General features: G+C 49.3%; 2 protein-coding genes across 2 annotated transcripts in view; one reads left to right on the top strand and one right to left on the bottom strand.

Moving 5' to 3' along the window:
* The window catches only part of LOC135812264 (major facilitator superfamily domain-containing protein 6-like protein B), a 2,388-nt gene extending 167 nt beyond the window's left edge, over window positions 1-2,221 (bottom strand). Inside the window, exon 1 of the mRNA XM_065325628.1 lies at window positions 1-2,221. This exon is cut by the window's left edge and continues 167 nt beyond it. Within this exon, the coding sequence (XP_065181700.1) occupies window positions 270-2,006 (1,737 nt within the window). The 5' untranslated portion in view covers window positions 2,007-2,221 and the 3' untranslated portion in view covers window positions 1-269.
* A 3,502-nt stretch (window positions 2,222-5,723) lies between these two features.
* LOC135812252 (serine/threonine-protein kinase WNK-like) lies at window positions 5,724-19,835 on the top strand. Its single transcript, XM_065325596.1, has 4 exons — window positions 5,724-7,013; window positions 14,061-14,552; window positions 16,040-16,756; window positions 18,885-19,835. The coding sequence occupies exons 1-4, from the start codon at window positions 6,042-6,044 to the stop codon at window positions 19,788-19,790; spliced, it is 3,087 nt and encodes a 1,028-aa protein (XP_065181668.1). The 5' UTR covers window positions 5,724-6,041; the 3' UTR covers window positions 19,791-19,835.
* Window positions 19,836-21,622: the final 1,787 nt, after the last annotated feature.

The following is a 21,622-nucleotide window of genomic DNA, read 5'->3' as shown; positions in this document are numbered from 1 at the left end:
GTTCAAAACTCAACGCAGTCGGTAACATAAATTAACAGCAAAATAATTCAGCGGGATACGCCAGAGATCAAAATGATTATCCGGTGTGAGCATTAGAATCTTGAGACTGAGTAAACGGTGGATGAGTTGCTGGAGATCTGGTACCCGTTCATGAGACTATCAAACGCCATCTTCACAAGAGGACACTGCGGTGCTAGCTTCAACGTCAACAACGGATACAACATGATAGCTTTTCTAGAGCAGCAGTGCTATTAGTACACCCAGGGGCATTAGGGATAGGCTGCAGACTTGGCCGAGAACGTCGACTCATACACTTCCTCGCTCTCTTCTCCTCCATCTCCCTCGTCTGTTCCGGCGAGTGGATGAAAATTCACAGGGGACTTCCCCAGGCGATGAAATCCGTCGGCGCTCGGTGATGGAACATCGCCGAAATAGCAAATGGACGCAAGTTGAAGAAGGAATATGGCAACGGAGGAAAAGCAAACGGCAAGAAACGTCCACTGGCTACCGACCCCATCAATCAGCGCGCCGCCGACGAAATTCCCCAGCGCATAGCCCAGTCCGTACATGAGAGTGTGCAGGAGACCGATCATGAGCGACTCCGTGCCGGGGCTGCTGAGTGGTACGAATATAGCCTGCACGCTGGCCCACAGTAAGCCATGCATGCCGCCCATCACCGGCTGAAATACCAGCACCTGCCATGGCTGCGTGACAAGACCCACACCGCCAAAGTACACGACCTGGCACACAATGCCGATCAGCAGAACCTTCTCGGCAGTGAGGCGGCGGATGGCGGCTGGTGCAAGGATAAACGCGGGCACGTCACTGGCGGCAGATATGAGCGAGGCAACGCCCATGACCGACTGCCGCCCGCCGATGTCCTGGATGCGCCAGAACAGGAAGGAGAGGCCGACGCCGATGGCAGCGCCCGAGTGCACGATCACGACAGAGAGGAGGACCATGCGTGGCGTCAGCACCTGCTGCAGTGTCTTGCGCAGCGCCGTACGCGCCAGGCTGCTCGCATGCTCCGTGAACTCAAACAGTGCGCCGGTGACGAAGCTCAGACACAGGATAACGGCCAGAATGGAGAACACCAGCTGGTAGTTACCGGAGAGGTGTACGCGTGGGTTGTCATCAACATCGTACGATGACAACGACGACGATGAAGAGGACGAAGCGTTGAAGTACTCGGCAGCCATAGTCAACGAGAAAATGCCCAGTGCCCAGCCGGCCGCTCCGAACACGCGAATCCAGCCGAACTGGACGTAGTTCTCCCTGCCCAGGTGCGCGTACGTAGCGACATCGGCCATGCTGGTGATGCCTGCGCCCAGGCACTCGTTGAGCAGCACCAGCGACAGCAGCACGGCAAACGTCTGCGACAGCGTCAGCCTCAGTGCTCCGTACTTGACGGACGTGGGTTGGGCCGCGAGCACGTCCCTGCAACCCACCACGTCTGTGGAGTTTGCTGTGGAGTTTGCCGACGGCACCGTGTAGTTAACAATCTGCGAACCAAACCCAGCGGTCATACTGTGCGTGGAGCTGCTGCTGCTTGTGCTTGTGTGCGTACTTGCACTGGGTACAGTGTCTGAGTAAGGATGTAAAAACTGTGCTTGCAATCCACTAGTACTGTCCGTACGGTTGTGATCAGGTTTACAATCTAAACTAAACTCTGGCTTGAAGAAAACGATCGCCACGCTCAGCAGCAGGTGCGACGTCACTCCCAGCAGCAGAATTGGCTTTTTCAGACGCTGGAATCGGTCGGCGATGTGCGTCCACACCGCCACTGCCACACCGGCCACGAGCGGGCGCGCACCCGATATGATGCCCGCCTGCGTCGCCGTCAGTCCAAGATAGCGCGCGAAGGTCGCCAAGAGCATCCAGAACGTCCCCAGCATGGCGAACGTCAGGAAATAGTACATCCGAGACACACATAACTTTGGTATTCTGTCGCCGCATCCGACACAGCCGGCACCGTTCGGAAATCCACCTATGCCGTGATCCGACATTCTTCACCAGCTGTCACTGGCCGACTAGCGTCTCCCCAGATGCAGCCTACGAGCACCAAGCGAGCCGAGGGTAAACCCTCTTTTCCAGCAAACGAAACACTTTCACAAGCACAACGCAACATTACGTTGGTATCAGCGTTGGTCTTCAACCAAGTGCCGACAACCGCCGTCCCTCTAGTACTCACTAGGCCTAGGCACTACATGTATACAGGACACACAACTGCGAACAGCCGACAGCAAGCAGTAGTACTGCACTCTGCAGCATGCAGCGAGATCTCGAAAACGAAGCAGCGAAACAAAAACAAAAAATGTTTTCCCCAGAAAACATTATTTTTTTGGTTTAGCATGCTCAAAGAAATCCGATCTCGTGAGTCATGGATGCGCCAAGACTCGTGGACATGCACATACTGACATAGCCTGTGCAGCCCTAGCCTCTAGCCTAGGCTCTAGCCCTAGACCACGTCGCTACTACAGTGTAGGACTCAGTACTGGTACTTCACTCCATTTTTTTGAAATCGCGTTTTTTCCAGATTTATCATCGGTAATCGATGGTGGTGGGTATCACAAGGTCACACAGAAAATTTTATTGAAATCCAAAGTGATACCACTCAGATATGAAGGGTTGAAGATAGGCAATTGCATGAGGCGAAATCAATACAATTTGTGGCACCAACAGCATCTCCGAAGTATTATCAGTGGATATAGTCACAAAACATCAGAGTGTTTTTTTCAAGCACACATCTGGCCAGGCGTGCTTGCAATCGTTCCAAAGTGTCAATATTCCCTGCGGTCAGTTTGTTATTCCACAGAGGTGAAGCATACTCGATGGAGGGACGGACATATCCTTTGTACAGGCGGGCAATGAGAGCAGGGGTCAGATTGGGTGACATGTAGGATAGCAGAACAACGCGACGACGAAAGTTGGAGGTGACACTATTGATGTGGGTCTGGAAGGACAGGCGGGGATCCAGGGTGATTCCTAGACGGCGGTGGGTAGTCGAGGGACATAGGTCTGCAGTATCCACACGCAGTGCTGGCGCAGGAGTCTGGGCGGGGTCAAGTTTGCCGAATACAACACGCACGGATTTAGCGGCATTAAACCTGCCACCAAATGTAGCAGCCCAGTCCATCACCGTGCACCATGTTCACTGCTGACTGGGGCTGTTGAGGTGCTGCTGCTGGCGGTCGGGATAACCCCAGCGCAGTGCCATCAGCATAGAGGTATGTGTCCGTCCTGTTGCCATCACGCCATCATGGATTGATCTCGGGAGTGTATTTTAAATATACAGGAGAAATAGGATGGGGTCAAGGTGGGATCCTTGAGGAACTCCCGTCGAGATAGGGGCGAGGGGGGAAAGGTCTTCGCCAACGTTCACCTGTAACTGGCAATTGAATTCCCATAGTTTCCCCGTTCTCTTTTTCCATCTATGCTCATCCTGTATTCATACGTCATTGGTTTGGGCTTTCCGCACTACACCTAACACGATGTGTACAGTCAGTGCTAGCAGCAGCATTGTAATGCTGCAGCCTGGGTGTGGAGTTTGATGGAGTGGACTCTGAGCCCGTGTCTTCCCGAACAACATGGAACAATGCACACCGCACCTGCAGTTTCACCATCAGCCTGCTGACGTGCTGTGCATTCTCCCCATCGCCTGTACTACATGTAGACGGTATCTGCACTGACTGCAGTGTCACTTCCGAACTACTGTAAATGCCCAATGCTTTGGAAATATGCAGTAACGACGAAGTACCGGTAGTGGCCATTTGGCCTTCCTGACAACGTCTATTCTTCGGCCGAGTTCCCATCAGATGCTGGTCCAGTCTTGTCCTTATTGTTCGCAAAGGGGAGAGCAACCCCCTCTTGGCTTTTTGGTCCCTGATTGGTTACACAACCACTGCCGCTCTATCCCTCGCCTGTTTAAAAGTTGGCCTCCAGTTTGGGGTCTTTGAGCTTGTCCGACACTAGCATCTAGCGGTATCGCTGCGTGTCTCTCTTCATCTGTTTTTTGTTCCTCATTTCAGCTTCCAATAGCTGCAACTGCATGTAGTTCCTCCACTTCAAGATCGACACTCAAGTACTCAAGTGCTTCTGAACACGTAGTACATTGTAGTCACATTCTCAAAGTACATGTACATGTAAAATACGGAACCATCGATACAGGCATAAAGTTAAACGCACGCAAATCGCTCACTGCTTCAGGAGCGGAACTTCCCCAGGACCTAGGAGAGTATTATTTTGATCCAAAATATCTGGAGCGGCGGATTGGAATGTTCCGCGTGCTACTCTCGAACATAGCTTTCTTAGGGGACGTCAGACTCAGCCAGGAGGATGAGATCGGACGCGGGTCAGATGCATCCGTGTATCGGATGCACTGGCAGGGACTAGACATCGGCCTGAAAGTTCTGCATCCTGTTTTGATTGAGCCCGGTGTTCTGGACCGAGAGAGGAAAATCCGTTCATTCGGCCAAGAGGTCTTCCGTCTCAGTCGCATCCATCACCCTAACCTTTATCAATTGCTGGGCATTGCTCGAGTTGGGCGTAACGCTGCTCTAGCGTTGGAGTTGCTGACTTCGACGTTGGAAGAGTTGAGTATTGGTGAGAGTCGGGAGAATGGCTTGAAGCTGATTACTAAGACCACTCAGATGTACCCTTTTTACGTACATGTAGGTGCGCACAAAAAGATTTAAAAAAAACTTCGGTGCGCATGCAAGCAGCTGCACGGTGACCAAACTTTGCACGAAACTAAATTCAAGGACGAGGAAGACGATGGTGGCGAATTCAAGCCGTGCAACGATGCGCAGGGGCCGAAAAAGCCAAACGAAAATAACCTACTTTGGCTCCATGGCAGCTTCGAGAAAACACAACGCAGATCGCTAGTTCAAACTCTGAACAGGGCTGTCTCTTTCCTCTTCGCCTTCTTCCCCTCCAAACATTTCAAAAATACGCATGGACTAGTGTAGCAGGTCCAGGCCGTGGAAGTAACTAAAGACTGCTTACACGCCCACGCGAATTTTTCAGCTTTAATAGTGCAGAATCATGGTCGTGTGCCACGGATGACTGGAGCTAGCTGCTATGGTCAGTCATGCCACACGACTTTAGTAGCAAGACATGCTGCTGCCCATGCACTGCTGCAGCCTAGGTGCCTAGCGCCTGGACAGGGAGGCTACGATCTTCAAATGCAGCGCTGTTGCCATAAAGCCTTAACAAATTCATTCACCTTGGGCACCCTGTAAGAAGACCTTAGGGTCTGTTGGGAATGCCCAAGTAAAATAATAAAATACAATACAAAAAAATTGCGCTCTCGTCCGCCCTAGAGATACTTTCAATTTATTATACCAGTCCTGTTCGTCTCGGAGTTGTGTTCCGAACTACAGTACTCAGTAGGTCTAGGGTAGATAAGGCTTTATGGCGAAATGAATTGGGGATCTGATTTGTGCGAAGGGATTGGGGAAGCGCATTAAAGCGGTCAACACCAAGGAATGAAATAGATTTGTATCCAGCTTGAGCTTGCACAATGGGTACAGAAAGGGACTTGGCCGCGGGTGACTCTATCTGTGTGAGCGCCGTCACGGCGAAGGGAGAACATGTCAGAGAGTGAACTACAGATATTGTGGATGCAACGGAACACGAAGAATATGGACTTAGTATGATATCTTAGACTTATGTCTATTACTATGCTAATTATGTGGTACCGCTCAAGCAAGTATGATGTCCACGTGAATGTGTCATGCTCAAAATATGCATCTAAGTGCTCTCTTACTTATGCGTAGCAGCTGATCTCTCACGTTGTGAGCGAGGCAGTGGACGTAGGCAGTGCTGGCGTGCTCGAGCTTGCTCTGGACTACTGACAAGTAGAACTGCCTTCTGGCCTGGACAGCAAGGTTTCTCCTTCCACGTCGAAAAGCACCTAGCCAGCAGATCGTCGCTGAGATTTTACCTTTTGTAGTCTGGAAGACCATTCTCTTGTAGATCGACCAAGCGCTTGCCTTTCGGACGCACTCCACCCTCCCTGGCGCGCATGTAAAGCCGTAGGGATGGCGATATCAACGCCTGAAGCGGCGTTACTGCTTAATCTAGGCTTACGCAGAGGTCAAATCGCGTACCATGGTATTTTCACCGTCAGAGTCGAGGATGAGATTGGCCGTGGTTCGGACGCTGATGTGTATCGAGTAGTATGGCAAGGCATACCGGTAGCCGCAAAGGTGTTGCACCCCAGACATGATCCAACTGATGCGGAGGGGAGAGATAGGAACCTGCGGCGATTTGGCGCTGAGATAGCAAGACTGTCTCAACTGCACCACCCTAACTTGTGCCAAATTCTCGGTGTTGGAGTCACTGCCGATCGTTATCTTCCAGTGTTAGTAGTTGAGCTATTCGATCATACACTTTGTCAATGCAGTGTCGGTGCAGATCGGTTGGACAGTGTCGCCCTGCTATCGTTCCTGGCGGACGCTATGGCGGGTGTTCGCTATCTCCATAGCAGAGATCCCCCTGTCATTCATCGTGACCTGACTTTGCGGAATGTGTTGATCAAGGGCCAGATCGCAAAGCTCTGTGACTTTGGTTGTGCGCGACCCCGACCAACAACAAATCCTGAGGATTTGGTTGGCTTTCTTCCAGATCTAACGGCATGCCCAGGGAACGTGCTGTACATGGCGCCGGAGGCTCTGCAAAACCCTCCGGTGTACAACGAATCGCTCGACATATTTTCGTTTGGTGTGCTGGCCACGAGCGTCGTGACAGGAGTTGAACCGTCGGCAGACCTGCACACCTCACCAAGGACCATCCGACAGATTGTGCAGCGAGCAGACGGAACGAGTGAGGAGACCGTCACGGCTATCACCGAAGTCGAGCGGCGCGGCGTTGGTGAAGGAATACCAGACGGCCATCCACTCAAGCCTGCAATCTTTCGCTGCCTGGCAGTTGTTGCGGAAGAACGTCCCAAGGCTGAGGAGCTGCATGAGATATTGCTGGACACTGTGAGGGTGGCACGTGGTTTGTCTCCGGTAAGCGATAATTATGCTGATTTTTGGATTTGGATTATGCTTATAAGGGGGGGGGGGGGGGTTGTGAACTGACAACCGCTCTCTTCAGTTGCTATTCACTCTTGGCACATGCGCTGGATGAAAAATTAATAATTATTCATTAATGATGTCTAAAATTATCTTCAGTTCTGACGATGTGTTACTGGACCGAAACGTCAATAATATTTCGACATCACAAATAAAAGAATTTTATTATTCTATTTTATTTATTTCTGCACCTCGTAGCATGTCAAGACGGCCACTTGAATTGAGGAGAGGTTGAGACCAACCATGGAAGAAGAGAAAAAAGAAAGAAAAGCACGTACACAAAAGGGGTAGGGATTACTTACGGCAAGTTATAAAGCAATGGGATGCCCAGTGAGCTATGCAGCGGAAGTGATGTGGCTGTGATTTTGTTTACTGGAAGATACTGAAGTGCTGTCTGACGAGAGTACGGAATTTGGGCATATCTGGAGCTTGCCTAACACTGGGAGGCAGTTGGAGCCACGTGGAATAAGAGGAAAAGAAAGGGGAATTTGCGAATAGGGTTAGGCATGGGCGGGTAATGCTAGTTATTTGCTGCGATAATGCTAAAGGCAATGCTCATAATATGAGGATATAATGCCACTTATAATGCTCACACTACTCCATAATGCCAGTTTGAAAGTTGGAAAAGTCGATTTAAAAAGGCCGTCTTAGATCAAGGCCAAAGCGTAGAAGAAAAAAACTTAAACGGCAGCGAGCATATTGTCTGATACAATCCACTGCGAAGGTTGATTTGCAACGTCAAGTCTCCGGATGAAGCCGGACGGGTTCAGATGCACGATTTTCGGAACTGGCATTATGCCATCTGCAAAAAAGGGACTATAATGCCAGCCATAATGCTAGCATCACCCGCCCATGCCTAAATGGGGTAGACGTAGCTAGGGGGAGACGAACGCGGCTTCGGGTGGTACCACCCGACGTAAACCAATTAAGTGACTGCAAATGAGCAGGGTGCTGGTAAAGAAAAATGGAATGAACCAGGGTGTACTTGGAAGCATCAAGGTAGCGTTGCAAGGTGATAGTAGACGCAGCAGCATACAAGTCTGGATTTGAGATGTAACGATCAGTACGAAATATTATGTGCAGTACACGGCGATGGAGAACTTCTAATTTAGCGATTTGGGTTTTGTTGATGGTGGACCAAGCAGGGAAGCCGTATGTGAAGAGGGGGAGGATGTATGATTTATAAAAATTAATCTGGTAATTGTGGGGCAAATGGGAGAAGTGACTTGTCATTATGCCGACAGATCGGCACACGCGTGAGGACACATGGTCATCACGGTGAGACCAGGAGAGGGCGGAGTCTATGACAATGCCAAGGTGTTTATGATGGGGTGCTACAGAAATAGGGTGACCAGGGTCGTCGGGAAAGTGGAAGATGGGCACTGGATCTGTGGGCTGGGGAAAAAGGAGGAGCTCGGTTTTGGCCACATTTGGCTTGAGGTACCAAGTGCTCATCCAGTGGCCAATGTTCTTGATGCAGGTCTGAACTTTGTGGTAAAGGGTGGCGTGAGATGGGGAGGAAGCAAGGACAGAGGTATTGTCTGCAAACAAAGAAATATTGGGAATTGCATAAGGGAGGTCGTTAACGTATTTGAGGAAGAGCAGGGGACCCAAAATGGAGCCCTTGGGCACTCCAGACGTCACAGATTCGGGGTCAGATAAAGTTCCATTAACTGTCTCGCACTGATTTCAGTCGGAGAGATAGCTAGTTATCCAGGCGAGTAGGGTGCAGGGGACACCGTGAGCACGAAGTTTGGCGATGAGGCCCTTGTGCCACACGGTGTCAATGGCCTTGGAGACGTCAAAGAAACAGATGCAGGAGACCTGCCGCTTGTCTTTTAGAGAGCACAGGTATTGGACTATGCGGGACAATTGCAGGGATGTGTTGTCCTTACGACGGAAGCCACATTGTGAGGGGTTTTCATCCAGAGCATGCGCCAAGAGTGAAAAGGAACTGAAGAGAGCGGTTGTCAGTTGACGAAACCCCCCTTTTATCTACAATGCAGTTGCGTGATGTCCACCACTTTCTGAATACTGTAAAACCGGAAAGTTTAAAGGGGAAGTTAAGGCAAAAATTAAAATTTCACCAGTTGTAGTCTTCGGGGTGCTGAGTCGAATGGTCGTGGTCCGAGGAAGCTGAGACGCTCCCTTCCTACTTGAATCCCAATCGAACTCGCGGACTTCCACCGAAACTGGGTGACTGCGCCCTACTAGATGGGGATTTGTATGCAAAATGTCACTAAAAGCGCCATTTCGTTCTTATAAAAGCACGGATGACCGCGATTGGCCCATATGTTGTAGTCTTTTGGATGCTGAGTCGCCTGGTTTTGGTCCGAAAAGGCTGCGATGCAGCGTTCCTCCTTTATTCCCAATCGAACATGGTTGAACAAGCGGTCACGTGCTCCTGGGTGCCCAAATCACCTGGTCACCACGCCAGCAGGCGACAACTTTCACACCAAGGTTCAACTCGAGTTCAACTCGAGTGACAGGACTGCACCCAAAAAAGGTCAAACAGGCTAGTAAGTTGTACCCTGCAGGCACGGTGACCAGGTGACTGGTGTACGCAGGAGCACGTGACCGCTTCTTCAACCATGTTCGATTGGGAATAAAGGAGGAACGCTGCATCGCAGCCTTTTTGGACCAAAAATAATCGACTCAGCGTCCAAAAGACTACAACATATGGGCCAATCGCGGTCATCCATGCTTTTATAAGAACGAAATGGCGCTTTTAGTGACATTTTGCACACAAATCCCCATCTAGTAGGGCGCAGTCACCCAGTTTCGGTGGAAGTCCGCGAGTTCGATTGGGATTCAAGTAGGAAGGGAGCGTCTCAGCTTCCTCGGACCACGACCATTTGACTCAGCACCCCGAAGACTACAACTGGTGAAATTTTAATTTTTGCCTTAACTTCCCCTTTAACGAGTCACAACGTCTAACGTTTTAACGACCAATTATTTTTCGTTATTTGAAAAAAACCGTTATCGCTAGATACCTGTGTAAAGATGCGCATACAGATGGGTGGCCAGGTGGCCAGGTAGACAAAGTTAAACTTTCTGCTCGTAATCATGACAAAATTACAAAAACTTAAAACCTTTTGGTCGTTAGACTTTCCGGTTTTACAGTATAATTATCATGCTTAAAGGGGAAGTATACCCTAAATCAAATTTTCACCAGTTGTAGTCTTCGGGGTGCTGAGTCGAATGGTCTTGGTCCGAGGAAGCTGACACACTCCCTTCCTCCTTTATTCCCAATCGAACTCGCGCACTTCCACCGAAACTGGGTGACTGCGCCCTACTAGATAGGCAGGGGCGTTGGAAGGCATTTTAGTGTGGTACAGTCAGCCATCTGAAGCACAATTTACTTGTGGGGGGAGGGATGGCGGAGCCGAAAATTTGGAAATTTAGAGCCCAAATCAGTGCATTTTATTGATTTACGGGGTGCTTTGGGTAAATAGTGGTACGGTCAATAGAGTAGTGACCGTACCGTGTGCGACGCCCCTGATAGGGATTTGATGAAAAAGGTCACTAAGAACGCTGTTTCGCTCTTATAAAAGCGCGGATGACCGCGATTGGTCCATATGTTGTAGTCTTACTAGCCAAACAGGCTGTACACATGTACAGCCTGTTTGGGCCCGTTTATGTCACTCGAGTTGAACCTTTGAACCCGGGAGTCGTAAAAGCCTCTTACGACTCCCTGCTTTGAACCTTTGAGTTGAACCTTGATGTGAAAATTGTAGCCTGCAGGCACGGTGACCAGGCGACTGCTGTACGCATGAGCACGTGACCGCTTACTCAACCGTGTTAGATTGGGAATAAGGGGCGAACGCTGCATCGCAGCCTTTTCGGACCAAAACCAGTCGACTCAGTGGCCGAAAGACTATAACATATGGACCAATCGCGGTCATCCGTGCTTTTATAAGAACGAAATGGCGTTTTTAGTGACTTTTTCCATACAAATCCCTATCTGGTAGGGCGCAGTCACCCAGTTTCGGTGGAAGTGCGCGAGTTCGATTGGGAATAAAGGAGGAAGGGAGCGTCTCAGCTTCCTCGGACCAAGACCATTCGACTCAGCACCCCGAAGACTACAACTGGTTAAAATTTGATTTTAGGGTATACTTTCCCTTTAAAAGAAATCCCGATAGAGCTAGAAATCGATGACGTCGAAAATCGTCGAAAATCAATATCCAATGAGAAAATTAAAATCGACGTTTGGATCCACTCTGCCAATGATGAAAAAAATCCGGCCAATCACGACAGGGCTAGAAATCGATGACGTCGAAATCTGACGATAAATGAAGACGTTTCGATCCACTCTGCCAATAACGAAAAAAATCCGGCCAATGCTGCACATGATAGTCGACTATGCTGCATGCAGCATTTGCTGGATTCTTTTTACTAAGACCTGTCTAGTAAGTAGCATAGGATGTGGTAGTAGGACCCCTTGTCTAGTATAGGATGTGGTAGTAGGACCCCTAATCTTGCATTTACATGTAGGTATAATATTTTCCGAATCAGGATTTGGTCCCTGCCGGAGAGGTGGCGCAGTCCAGTCAATACCGGCTGGTGTGTTATCCTGATGTGAAGGGAAAGCACCCAAACACATTGTGTGGATACATAAGAACTGTACACAAGTGCATCCAAATGATCGTCCGCTTGATATCTTCTCGTTCGGAGTTACGCTACTGGCTGTTATCACTGGTGTTATGCCCGGGATCGACCTGATCAACGCTCCGTCCGTTGTGATCGTCCGCGAGACCGCCAGTGGGCGGGAAACGACGCAGGTGGTGGCGGAGACAAGGCGGCGAGCGGCTTATCTTCGGCGGCTTCCTGGTGACCACTCACTGAAGCCGCTGGCACTTCGCTGCCACTCCAATGAACCCAGGGAGCGACCGACTGCCGAGGGAGTACACGAGGAGATGAAGCGAGTGTTACAGCTTTTCACCAGTCTCTCGTTGGTAAACTAGAATCTATTCAGTGCTGCCAACCTTCCATATGTTTCCGTATTTGTACGGAAAATCACTCCTTCATCCGCACGCTCGTGCTGTGCTGTCCATCGTGCTGCATGTCTTCGTCACTCTTCGCCTCTTGGTCACTGCCTGTGTCACCTACGCTACGAGGCTCACCTGTACTACTACTACTACTGCACCCGGCAGCCTGGCCTGGGTGGGTACGGGTACGATTTCTGGACGATTTCGCACGTGTACGCTGGCTCTGCCGAGTAGCTTGAAATTTCGGAGGAACACTTGCCTTGGCAATGGCGGCTTCCTTGAAGGATACAACCTCCGCACTCAGGCCGGACACCTGCCGCGACAGCTCATCAATCCTTTTGTTGAGGCGATCCTCACGATTGGCCGACTCGGACGCTACGTTAGCCAGGGTCTTGATTACTTCAAGCACAGACGACTCGATACCCGGAAGGGAGCACAACAGTTTCATCTCTGCCTCTGAGAGCCCCTTGAGGGCGGTCTTTGTAGCTGGGGGCATGGCGGCCAGAGGTGGGTCAGCCCTGCTACTAATCGATACTTACTACTTGTACTAGTACCAGTCATCTTGGCCACACAGAAGGGCTGCCAGGAAGCCGTGGAAACTAAAAGCTGCGGAGCTCAAAAATTTGCTTCCACTTCACTTCACGACGTGTGTGTGTGTGTCCGAGTTAAAGTTATAAAGTTCGTAATAGAGTGAGGTTTTCTGGAACTAACTTGTGAGAACAATTGATCTTGTCATGATTAGGCAGTAGTGCTACAAAGAGGCAGTTCATATGTCGTCAATGACTGCCATGGGGAAAATCTTCAACATTACATGTATGTCACTTGAAATGTGATCAAACAGACAACAGAGCAAAAGAAAGATAGGTAGAATCCTATCACGACATGTTAAAATAAAAACCGTATCAACGTATCCATGGGTGAACATAATTTTACACATATCTTGTTACAGTCTTGGATAGTTGCTTCATAACTCGTTTCCATGTGATTTCTTCTATTTTATTTGTATTTATTGGCTCAGTATCGGAGTTTTAATTTTATACGGTATAACCAAGAGTCCATAAGCCCCAGAGTGTGCACCGCCACATAAATGTCTGTCACGACTCGTTTTCAACATTACGTCATTTTCATGTAGCTGCGCGTGCAGGCCGCGACATTCGCTACATGAAAATGTACATGAAAATGACGTAATGTTGAAAACGAGTCGTGACAAGACCCTATCGCGCGTTGCACACTCTGGGGGTTATGGACTCCTGGTATAACTATATCACGGTTTTCACCCATGGGTAAGTTGATGAGGTTTTCACCACATCTGACTCAACCTTATTGACTGACCAGTCGACATGTCCACTCAGTTGTGTCACCCTGTTTAGCTACTGTCTGCTGTCCCTCAAGGCTATGCAACATCAAGATATCCAACGGTCACCGCCGAGCACGGTTGAAGTGGTCGAGATTGGTAGAAGCAGCAGCAGGTTTGATGAGGTCATCCAGCACAGGAGCAGCCTCACGCAAGAGAGAAATGCATGAGTTCACCCTGGCAGCGGAACTGTATTCGTGTCCAAGGCAGCTAACTAGAGCCAAGCAGAACTCCCAGAAGCAACTGGTGCTTCTGTGGAGGATGCCCTCGCCGAAAAATGACTATGTAACTTGGAAATAGCAAGGATAGACTACGGCTGCATATGTCAGAAGATGTGGAATGTGTATGCTCGTGCGCCAGTGTGTGTGTGCGCACGTACGTGTGTGCTGATGCGTGCATACTTGTGGTGATGGGGCGGGTGTGTTGGGTGTTGAGACTGTTGATTGTGTACCCTCGGGCAGTGAGAATGTGGCTATTGACCTAGCAGGTGGTTTGAGCTGCGAGCACATTAACCTTTCCTGTGCATGTGAACAGTACCTGGCATCGTATTGAGGTGATCGACACTCCCTTCACACTGTTGCAAACAGTCATGTACATACACATGTACGTCCGTGTACTCTTTTTGCTTGATCACTGCAGCCTCATCTGCCCAATGTACCACCAGCTGTTGTACGTCACCTCGACTCTATCTCCGAACAGCTAACCCAGCAAGCAACGGCCATCACCCAGCTATCGTCACGCAGTGAAGCCATGGAAGAGCAGCTAACAGCCATTAGCCAAAGTCAAAAGACTACAGAACAAGAACAGACAACAACACGACACCACATTGCAGCCATCCACAGTGAACAAAGTGGAAATTACCAAAGAATGACAAATGTTAATGAAAACCAGGCAGTGGTGCAACAGCAGATTAGCAGTATCCGTGATGAGCAGATCACAACAAGCAATCGACTTGACACTTTGACTCAACAACTCGCCTTAACAAACGACCGTACTGCACAAATAACAGAACAACTTGTCTCTACTAACAGGCAGGTGACAACTTCCGTGATGGAGCGCTTGGAATCTTTCCAAGGTCAGATATCCTTGGTCAGTGAACAGCTGTCCAGATTGTCTGCCACAACTTCACAGGTAACATTATCATTGATCTTAAACTGAATTTACAACCGTAAATAATGATATAAATCATCCAGCTTTCTAAAGTTAGTAGGGTGGGTAATCGGAATGCTAAAATGGACCCGAAGGCAATGCCCTTGTTCTCCACTGCCACATCTGGTATCTTTCCCTTTCTCTCTTACTCTCACTCACCTTCTCTCTCTCTCCTCCCTCCCTCCCTCTCTCTCTCTCTCTCTCTCTCTCTCTCTCTCTCTCCCTCTCTCTCTCTCTCTCTCTCTCTCTCTCTCTCTGTCTCTGTCTCTGTCTCTGTCTCTGTCTCTGTCTCTGTCTCTGTCTCTGTCTCTGTCTCTGTCTCTGTCTCTGTCTCTGTCTCTGTCTCTGTCTCTGTCTCTGTCTCTGTCTCTCTGTCTCTCTCTCTCTCTCTCTCTCTCTCTCTCTCTCTCTCTCTCTCTCTCTCTCTCTCTCTCTCTCTCTCTCTCTCTCTCTCTCTCTCTCTCTCTCTCTCTCCCTCCCTCTCCCTCCGTCTCTCTGTCTCTCTGTCTCTCTGTTCTCTCTGTCTGTGTCTCTCTGTCTCTCCATCTATCTCTCCCACTCTGTCTCTCTGTCTCTCTCTGTCTCTGTCTCTCTCTTTCTCTCTCTGTCTGTCTCTGTCTCTCTCCCTCTGTCTCTCTGTCTCTCTGTTTCTCTCTGTCTGCATCTGTGTCTATCTGTCTCTCCATCTGTCTCTCCATCTGTCTCTCTGTCTCTCTGTCCCTCTGTCTCTCTCTGTCTCTCTCTCTCTCTCTCTCTCTCTCTCTCTCTCTCTCTCTCTCTCTCTCTCTCTCTCTCTCTCTCTCTCTCTCTCTCTCTCTCTCTCTCTCTCTCTCTCTCTTTCGCTCTCTCGCTCTTTCATCCTCTTTATCTCTCTATCTTTCTCTCTCTATCTTTCTCTCTATCTCACTCTCTCTTTCTCCTTCTTTCTCTATCTCTTTCTGTCTGTCTGTCTCTCTCTCTCTCCCCTCTCTCTCTCTCTCTCTCTCTCTCTCTCTCTCTCTCTCTCTCTCTCTCTCTCTCTCTCTCTCTCTCTCTCTCTCTCTCTCTCTCTCTCTCTTTCTCTCTCTCTCTCTCTCTCTCTCTCTCTCTCTCTCTCTCTCTCTCTCTCTCTCCCTCTCCCTCCATCTCTCTGTCTCTTTCTGTTTCTCTCTGTCTGTGTCTGTGTCTCTCTGTCTCTCCATCTGTTTCTCCTACTCTCTGTCTCTGTCTCTCTTTCTCTCTTTGTCTGTCTCTTTCTCTGTCTCTCTCTCTCCCTCCCTCCCTCTGCCTCTGTCTCTCTCTCTATTTCTCTCTGTCTGTGTCTATCTGTCTCTCCATCTGTCTCTCCCACTCCTCTCTCTCACTCTCTCTCTCTCTTTCTCACTCTCTCTCTCTCCATATCTCTTTCTTTCTTTCTATCTCTCTCTCTCTCTCTCTGGCTCTCTCCTTGTTTCCGTTTCTAACGTCAACTCTCTAATCATTGTTCCCAGGATGAGGACACTGATGGTAGACGGCGACCTGCAGTTACTGCTGCTCCAGCAGCTGCTACGCAACCGAATTCCGCAAGATCTGCTGCTGGTGACGCTTGGGATGGTCCCTCTGCTGCTGCGCCTGCTTCTGCCTATGCCGCACTCCCCCGTTCCGTACAAGCCAACGCTACACGATCCAATGCTGTAACCGTAAGGACCAAAGGTGCACGCCCTGCTGTTCCCTGTCGCCCGACCTTTTTACCTGCAGGTTTCTCTACAACCAATTCAAGATCAGCGCCCTTCAGCGGTGTCGGACGTTCTTTTGCCGCCATGTTTCGTCGTAGCAGTGCTGCAGCCAGGCCAGTGTCTAACAATGATGTGGTTCTTGCTAATACCACCGCTTTTCGTCGCAGCGGCGCGCCCCTGTATGCAAGACCCAATGGCAATGCAGCACCACCCGGCATTGCAAGACCCAATGGCAATGCAGCACCACCCGGCATTGCAAGACCCAATGCTGGAACGCGCCCTACAGCCTCACTACCTGCTGCTGCTGCTGCTGCTGCCAGTACAGCTACCTCAGGATCAGCATCCACCAGCAGTACCACTCTTGCCTATGCCACCGTTTCTCGTCGCAGTGCGGATGATGCTCCTGCTGCACAAACTGAACGAAGACTATTGTCTCCGCCATTGAGTACGCTAACATCGGAACAGATTGCACATATCAGTAACACAAGACAGGTAAATATTAATGTAAGATGGCGTATTCTCCACTGGTGTTCATATTTCCCTGCTGTAATAAATTAAGAAACTTTTGCTGGAGATGACATTTTGCTATTTTGGTGACCATCACACATTTCAATGTGTTTAAAGAATTGGTTCAGGCAGTGCTTTGCAGTGCTTTGGAAATAGGTATGTCCACCCAGTGCTGTTCTACATCACTCACTCGCGATTGTAAAATTTGGAACCAGGCCCTTCGCAACAGGCCAGCGATGATGATCCTGCCCCTGAGCTACGATGTGGCTGTCACCAAGATAATAATGATTATGTCCGTAGAAAACAGTCTCTCCTCTACCTACATGCGCTCTCACTGCCTACACATGGCTGCCCTCGGTAGCCATCACACACACACACACACACACACACACACACACACACACACACACACACACACACACACACACACACACACACACACACACACACACACACACACACACACACACACACACACACACACACACACACACACACACACACACACACACACACACACACACACACACACACACACACACACACACACACACACACACACACACACACACACACACACACACACACACACACACACACACACACACACACACACACACACACACACACACACACACACACACACACACACACACACACACACACACACACACACACACACACACACACACACACACACACACACACACACACACACACACACACACACACACACACACACACACACACACACACACACACACACACACACACACACACACACACACACACACACACACACACACACACACACACACACACACACACACACACACACACACACACACACACACACACACACACACACACACACACACACACACACACACACACACACACACACACACACACACACACACACACACACACACACACACACACACACACACACACACACACACACACACACACACACACACACACACACACACACACACACACACACACACACACACACACACACACACACACACACACACACACACACACACACACACACACACACACACACACACACACACACACACACACACACACACACACACACACACACACACACACACACACACAAACACACACACACACACACACACACACACACACACACACACACACACACACACACACCATTTTAACTTCGTTGTTTAAAAACAACGAATTATAAGAAGTATCCATAGAAAACATTGTGTGCATAATCATCAGTCTATGGCTCTATTTGTTCTATAGCAAATCATCTCACAAACGTAAGATGCATACTGACCAACTACCACAATCTCAATCCCTTGACAAGACATGCAGAATCCCTGGATTTCTCTCAAAATCCCTGGATGGCACAAAAACAAGTGAAAAAGAGCTTTTTTCGCCAAAAAGCGTTCGACTCTGCAGCTCTAGTAGCTCTGCGTACAGCACAGTTCGACCCGGCTGTAGTGCAGTTTGATCAGTCGGCGCCCGCCTGTCACTTTGTCAGTGCAGATCTTGCAGGCTAGGCATGTCCAGGTCTTGAAAGTGCTGTGCACAGTTCGAAGTGCGAATGAGCACCGTACATACCTTTGAAAAAAGTTTAAAAAACCGGGACATTCGGGGAGAAACCATGGAGTTTTCAGGATAATCCTGTATCAGACAAAACTGTGGTTTTTCCGGGAGTTTGCTTGAAATCCCCGGGACCCCGGGAGGAGTGTTGATTTTCCGGGATTTTCCCGGGAAAAACGGGAGGGTTGGCCAGTATGAAGATGGCTTCGGAAGATCATTGTTTGTAAGTGTGTATGAACCTTCGGCAAAGTTGGTCTCCATATCGAATTTCAATTTGCATTCGGAAAATTAAAACGCACTCAACAAAGGTGGAGCGCCCATTGAGTGCTGCACGCGTTCCGTTCTACTAATTACATGTAGTTTCTTTGCCCAGACGTATTGTGATAGGCGCGTGCTCTACTGGTGCTGTCCGTGGCACAGAGATGATTGGTGGTTAGAGTAGCATTGTTTACGTTAATTCCTTTCGGAAAAGAAACATACTATTATTGTATGTTCCCAATCTTTCTACTGTTCTATGCTGTAGTGGAGGACCATGGGACCAGCAATGGAACGTGCAGGCGAATATTTTCGCCGCAAGGCTATCGCACACAACGGCACACTTGTCATTGTGACGTGTAGTCGCTTCGGAATGGTCGCCAGTATAGAAAGGACACAGGACCTGCGCACATGGCATCGCATGGACCTACCCAGCGAGTACAGCAAGGTGAGCGACCCATCACTTGCGTCCCATGATGGCCACCTTTACATGGTTGGATACAAGTACACCAGCTTTGGACGGGCCCCGAAAATCCTGCGCCACAGCGAGCCGCAAGAGACTGCGGCGGCTACTGTGGATTGCGCTCACCCTGGTCATTGGGAGGAGGTGAAGGATCGGCCGACACTGGCAGGTCATCGAGAGTGTGTGCTGCATGTGTCTGATGACTCCATTAGTCTGATTGGTGGCACGAGGGGCATTGCTGGCCGCTGGGGCAGTGGCGGCAGGCGTGTGAGTGTGTGCTCGCTGCTTAACCAGCAAAGGGAGTCATCCGATTGGCATCTCAAACTGATCGACTCGGCGACGCTGCCCCAGGACTGCATCAATGCATCACTGGTATTGTGTGGCAACACATTGTACTTAGTCGGTGGCTACGGCGGCTGTTTCCTCAAACGCAGCGCAGGTCAGTGGGTGAGTGAGCAGCCCCCGCGCGATATTGACCTACACTGCAGTGCCGCGTGTGCTCTATCTGCTCATAGCATGGCTATTGTGCGCAGCACTGCTCCCGCCTTGTGTGCTGTATATCATATTGCATCAGGTCAGATTAGGCACCTGCCTGTGCCCACCGGTGGTCGTTTTAAGCCGACATCTCTAGCACTTCATGATACTACTCTGGTGCTATGTACCGACGATTGTGGTGATGGTGGTATTTCAACCCTCGACATTAGTGTATGAGCGCATCCACATAGATCCTACACATGTACCCACAACGCACCCCCCCCCCCCCACCCACCCCCCCCCCCCCCCCCCCACCCACACACTCCCCCCCCCCCCCCACACACTCACACAATTCCACATAATAACAATGCACACACACATACGCACACCTACGTTATCACAAAAATAATTTGTCATCATGAGGTTCCCAGATCATAATTGCCACCACCACCCTAACCACTGCCACCACCACGCTAACCAGTGCACTCACCACCAAAAACCTTCGCCACCCTCAACGCTCCACCTTTTTCCCCCTCTCTCTCTCTCTCTCTCTCTCTCTCTCTCTCTCGCTCTCTCTCTCTCTCTCTCTCTCTCTCTCTCTCTCTCTCTCTCTCTCTCTATCTATCTATCTCTCTCGCTCTCTCTCTCTCGCTCTCTCTCTCTCTCTCTCTCTCTCTCTCTCTCTCTCTCTCTCTCTCTCTCTCTCTCTCTCTCTCTCTCTCTCTCTCTCTCTCTCTCTCTCTCTCTCTCTCTCTCTCTCTCTCTCTCTCTCTCTCTCTATCTCTCTCTCTCTCTCTCTCTCTCTCTCTCTCTCTCTCTCTCTCTCTCTCTCTCTCTCTCTCTCTCTCTCTCTCTCTTTCTCTCCCTAGCCCTCTTTGTGATGGCCCTCAGTTATTTTGTTTTCCGCTCGGCCCTCTTTGAAGTTGTACATTGCACTGTTGCGGTAACTAGCTAAAATAAATGCATGAAAAATGAAAGAAAAACATTACACGGGGGACCACCATAAACACTGTCAACGCAACAGCTGGTACTGCTGCCGCCACCACCACCATTTTACTCTATGTTGTTTCTACTATACCACTTAATTAATCTTCACTGTATTCTTCCCAGAGTCACATTGTACGTACATTTAGCAAAAAATTAATATTTATATCTAAATTTATAGCTGTCGGACAATGCTACTTCATTTCCTTTCCGTCAATGTGCTGCTGCAGTGCTGGTCAATACTTTCCCTTGTAGCTCCTTCCTGCTGCTCCCCTGTGAACCGTCCCAACATTGCCTAATGATACACGACTGGCATTTACTTGTACCTATTTGCTGCCCGAATCCGACCAGCCTATCGATATCATTGATAGGCAAATAATAATTGCTGCTGAGAAAAAAACTTGATTTCGTAAAAAAAATCGTTGCCAAGTAATTAGTTTCTACGTAACCTCGTTGATCAAGTGCAATGTCGCACTGCATGCTGTCAATGCACTACAGTGTGCTTTTTTCCGTGTCAAAAGCCTCTTATAGTTTATTTTACGGGCAAACGCTATTACTAAGTTTTAGACACAGTGGACTACAACACTGCATGCTGGTTTCGGCACTGGGAATGCCACTGTGTGTACATTATGTGTTAGCGTTTGCCCGTAAAATAAACTATCCATTGATTTTATGCATCACAGTCGACTAGTCTAGTCGCGGCGGTGTGTTTATGTCATTGCAGGTGTAGTGTGTCGTATACCAGCATCAAAAAAGTAAAAAGTAAATAATTATCGTGTCCGTTCCCGAAGAGAACTCACGCGACGGCCGCTAACACCCGGTAAACCCTAGCGGCATACATGTATGCGGCGCCTAACGGTGGGGTGAGGGGATATGTCTCACAACCACTGGTACTAACATGAGAGGGCTGTTATAACTCAATTGTGCACTATAGTTTAACAGTATTTCTTTGAAACTCGGGTATTGAGCCAATAATAAAAGTAGAAAGGAAAAGGACATTATGGAAACGAGTTAAGAGTAACTCTCCACCACTGTAACTAGATATTATACAGTCAGAAAATGCAACAACTAGGCACACAACTGAC

This window comes from Sycon ciliatum, chromosome 3 (assembly GCF_964019385.1).
Source record: "Sycon ciliatum chromosome 3, ocSycCili1.1, whole genome shotgun sequence".
NCBI lineage: Eukaryota > Metazoa > Porifera > Calcarea > Leucosolenida > Sycettidae > Sycon > Sycon ciliatum.
Note: the sequence above shows the minus strand (reverse complement) of the source record. Positions and strands in the feature narration are given on the sequence as shown.